This window comes from Cherax quadricarinatus, chromosome 11 (assembly GCF_038502225.1).
Source record: "Cherax quadricarinatus isolate ZL_2023a chromosome 11, ASM3850222v1, whole genome shotgun sequence".
Taxonomy (NCBI): domain Eukaryota; kingdom Metazoa; phylum Arthropoda; class Malacostraca; order Decapoda; family Parastacidae; genus Cherax; species Cherax quadricarinatus.
In genome coordinates, this window is record NC_091302.1 from 37728930 (window position 1) to 37733469 (window position 4540).

The window sequence follows — 4540 nt, forward strand, 5'->3', positions numbered from 1 at the left end:
AATGGGTTTCAGGTGTTGGGATACGTTTGGAAGATCATTGATGTATATGAGGAAGAGCAGGGGACCAAGGACACTTCCCTGCGGAACTCCAGTATCAAGTGGCCGTGTTGCTGATGCTGTGTCTTTAATGGTGACATACTGATACCTATTAGTAAGGTAAGATTTGAAATAAGCAAGCGCATGGCCTCTTATACCGTAATGGTCAAGTTTGTGGAGTAGGATGTCGTGGTCTACTGTGTCAAAAGCTTTTCTTAGGTCAATAAAAATTCCTAGTGGATATTTCTTATTTTCCAATGCTGTGTAAAGCAGTTTTTAGTTTAATATGTTTATTATGCACCCCATACCCATCTTGTGGGCGGTAGTCAAAAGATTACAGAGGTACATAATTTGTCCAGGGACTGGACTCCAAAGTTTTGATAGCTGAGCAAGTTACAGAGGTAATGAATTCACAATTTACAAAGGTAATGAACTCACAAATTACAAAGGTAATGAACTCCGGGTAGGTCTAGTCACAATCATGACAATCATGACAAGCAGATCTAGCATTTTTATGATTGCATCATTAGTGCTTTTATTTTTCCTGAATCCAAATTGGCAGGGGTTGAGTATGTTTTGTGCCGTTATAAATGAATATAGTCTCCTGTGCACGAGTTTCTCAAAGATTTTGGATAGCAATAGGTAAGTAAGTTTATTCAGGTATACACAAATACAGTTACATAGAATTATCATACATAGCAGAGTATGTGTAGAGAACCTAGGATAACCCCAAAAAGTCAGACAGTGACTTATTTTCATTGAGGTGCGTATGATACGTGTTCAGTTCTACAAACTTGCCACACCCTGCCATCTGTGTACCTTATTTTTGTCATTTAAATTTCCATTCATAGGAAATTTTGCTAATCGATATAGAACTAATTAATTTTTGTCATTTAAATTTCCAATTATAGGAAATTTTGCTAATCGATATAGAAGTAATCAACTGCCACCACAGTACTGCTTGGCCATCTTAAGATATGAACTGATAACCAGTGAGTTAGCTGCACCAGACGTCCATTAATGCAGGCCCGCGCACCTTTAGGCTCTCGTAACAAAATGTTCAGGTCTGGTCGTAAAGTAATTAACTCATCGACCACCACAATGGAAGGTTAGTATCTAGGATCATCCATACTTAGTTCCATAACAAATCTATGGCTGATGAGTAAGTATTTGACGGGTTAATTGAATTAAGTTCAACTCAGACTAAGGGACGCGAGTTCCAATCCCAGGTCTGGCGGATATATATATATATGGGCAAGTCGCCTCACACCTGTAAATAAATATAGCAGTAAATAGGTATATTGTGTTTGTTGACTGTTGTGGTTGGCATACAGGGAACTGAACATAGCATTTTATGAGTTAATTTGATTAAGAGGTTCCCAACGTTGATTTCTTAGCGCTCTCTGGAAATTCATAAATACTGTATTATTTCCAGCTGCATAATCTTACGGGTTTAGCGCTCCCCCTCGATTATAATAATCATAATGTTATGTTAGGCTAGGTTACTTTGAATTACGTTACGTAATGGTGTTAAAGCGTACCTTTAACTCCAAGTAACCAGGTTAAAATAAACAGTTGATGTATGTCTGGCAACAAAGTTAACAAAAATAGCTTGAAAATGTTAAATTTTGTAAGATTGTCACTCGTATGCCGAAGATAGGCTCAGATTTTTTAAATGAGCTGAGTAGAATAACAACTCTTAGCCTGTAAATTCCACTGTTTAAAAATGATAAGATGGAGTGTGAATATATAGTGAGGTTTAATAATAATAATTTATTATTATTTCACTCATTAGGCAGCGCTAAACTCGTAAGGATCACATAGGGGCTAGAGAATGGAAGGTGATCAGGTATTATCCGAGGATAGGAAAGGTGAAGCCAGATATAACGAAAAAAAGTTAAATAGACGATGGGTGATATAGTCTCTTTGTGGCTTCTTCCGTCAGGCATGTTGTATTTGAAGATAAAATAAAATTTGTTAGTATTTTTAACCCAGGGGAGGGTTAGTTTAATATGTTTATTATGCAAACCCATACCCATCCTGTGGGAGGTAGTCAAAAGATTACAGAGGTACACAATTGGTCCAGGGACTGGACTCCAAAGTTTTGATAGCTGAGCAAGTTACAGAAGTAAGGAACTCACAATTTACAAAGGTAATGAACTCCAGGTAGGTCTGGTCACAATCATGACAAGTTACAAAGGTATTTACAGATTATAGAGGTACGTAATGGGTCCAGGGACTGGGCCCCCGAAGTTTTGATAGCTGAACTAGGTACAAAGGTAATGAGCTCACAAGTTACAAAGTAATGAATTCTGTAAGAATGGTTACTTACATTTATACATGGCTACAATCATGAACAAATTATAGTGTAATGAGGGTTAGCCACCCAGGATAACCCAAGAGTCAATGCGTCATTCAAATTCAAATTCAAATTCAAAGTTTATTCTCTATAAAGATTACAATGTTAAATTTACAGAATTTGGTTGTTGTGTGGTTTACATGTAGTTAAATAATGATTACAGAGTGTACCACTAGAACGCCTAGCATGGCTAGGCATTTCGGGCAGACTTAGTTTAATTCTTTATTTTAAAATATTACAAATTATGAGGTAAGTTGGTATTATGGCTAAGTGACTAAATACTAGTTTGTGAGTTTAGCAATGTGAATGCTTTTGTTTTGGCACAGTACATAGTTTCAGTATTGGAGTATCATAGGATTCATTATTTTAAGATTGAGATTAATATTTCTGTTTATGGTCAAATGGGTGAGTGAGTGTAAGTGTGAACCACCAGGTGGTATTCGTGTAGTTAGTTGATGGGGTGTATCAGGGAGATAAGATGTTTTCTAATGGTAGTTTTGAAGGTGATGAATGTGTCTGCAGTTCTAGAGTTCTCAGGTAGGGTGTTCCAGATTTTAGGGCCTTTGACATACATTGAATTTTTGTAAAGGTTTAGTCAGACACGGGGAATGTCGTAGAGATGTTTGTGTCTGGTGTTATGCCTGTGGATTCTGTCACAACTATCAAGAAAGCGTTTTAGGTCAAGGTTGATATTGGAGTTTAAGGTCCTGTAGATGTACATTGCACAGTAGTAAGTGTGGATGTACTGAACAGGGAGTAAGTTTAGATCTATGAAGAGTGGGGGGGGGGGGGTGTTGCCAGGGATGGGATTTAGTGATTATTCTTACTGCAGCTTTTTGTTGGGTTATTATTGGCTTTAGGTGTGTTGCTGCAGTTGATCCCCAAGCACAAATAGCATAGGTGAGGTATGGATAAATAAGTGAGTGGTATAGTGTGAGAAGGGCATTTTGCGGCACGTAGTATCGTATCTTGGAGAGGATCCCAACTGTTTTGGATACTTTTTTGGTTATGTGTTGGATATGGGTGCTGAAATTCAGGTTGTTGTCAAGGTATAGGCCTAGGAATTTGCCCTCATAATGTCTGGTAATTAGAGTGTTGTCGATCTTAATGTTAATTTGTGCATCTCCTGCTCTGCTACCAAACATAATATAGTAGGTTTTGTCAGTGTTAAGCGTAAGTTTATTGGCTGTCATCCAAGTCGATATTTTGATCAGCTCCTCGTTAACAATGGTGTTGAGGGTGGCAAGATTAGGGTGAGAGATGACATAAGTTGTGTCGTCAGCAAAGAGAATGGGTTTCAGGTGTTGGGATACGTTTGGAAGATCATTGATGTATATGAGGAAGAGCGGGGGACCAAGGACACTTCCCTGCGGAACTCCAGTATCAAGTGGCCGTGTTGTTGATGCTGTGTCTTTAATGGTAACATACTGATACCTATTAGTAAGATAAGATTTGAAATAAGCAAGCGCATGGCCTCTTATACCGTAATGGTCAAGTTTGTGGAGTAGGATGTCGTGGTCTACTGTGTCAAAAGCTTTTCTTAGGTCAATAAAAATTCCTAGTGGATATTCCTTATTTTCCAATGCTGTGTAAAGCAGATCTAGCATTTTTATGATTGCATCATTAGTGCTTTTATTTTTCCTAAATCCAAATTGGCAGGGGTTGAGTATGTTTTGTGCTGTTATAAATGAATATAGTCTCCTGTGCATGAGTTTCTCAAAGATTTTGGATAGCAATGGTAAGTTTGATATTGGCCTATAGTTGTTTAAGTCTGTAGGGTCACCACCTTTATATTTCCATTGTAATAATGGCCGACGCGGCAGGTTGTGTAGCGGGCTAGCTGCGGGATTTTCAAGGATAGCTCCTGGTCAAAGAGGCTGACCAGGTCCCTACTTAACAGAACTCAGTGTGAATGCTTTGAGAAGATACCAGAGCAGCGAACGGACATCCCAGTGCATCGTTTCAGCGTAAATAGTTGAAGTGTTGTGCAGTTTTAGAGGATTTGGTGTTGCAGAGTCAGGACCAGTCAGCGCCTCCGCTGGGGGGCAGGGGGAGGGCGTGTGTAGTAAACAGTGACCCTCTCATAACTCCTCACTCCTGCGCATCTCCCCCGCCTCACCCACTGTTGCGGCCCCTGCCAAACTA

At 39.1% G+C, this 4540-nt stretch overlaps 1 protein-coding gene across 4 annotated transcripts in view; it reads left to right on the plus strand.

Moving 5' to 3' along the window:
- Nucleotides 1-977: 977 nt before the first annotated feature.
- Nucleotides 978-4540, plus strand: part of LOC128687597 (uncharacterized) — a 191527-nt gene continuing 187964 nt past the window's right edge. Inside the window, exon 1 of one of the 4 annotated variants that reach the window (XM_070083981.1) lies at nucleotides 978-1144. In XM_070083981.1, the coding sequence (XP_069940082.1) occupies nucleotides 1057-1144 (88 nt within the window). In that variant the 5' untranslated portion in view covers nucleotides 978-1056. The remainder of the gene's footprint in view (nucleotides 1145-4540) is intronic. The other 3 variants (XM_070083983.1, XM_070083984.1, XM_070083982.1) reach the window with 3 other exon arrangements.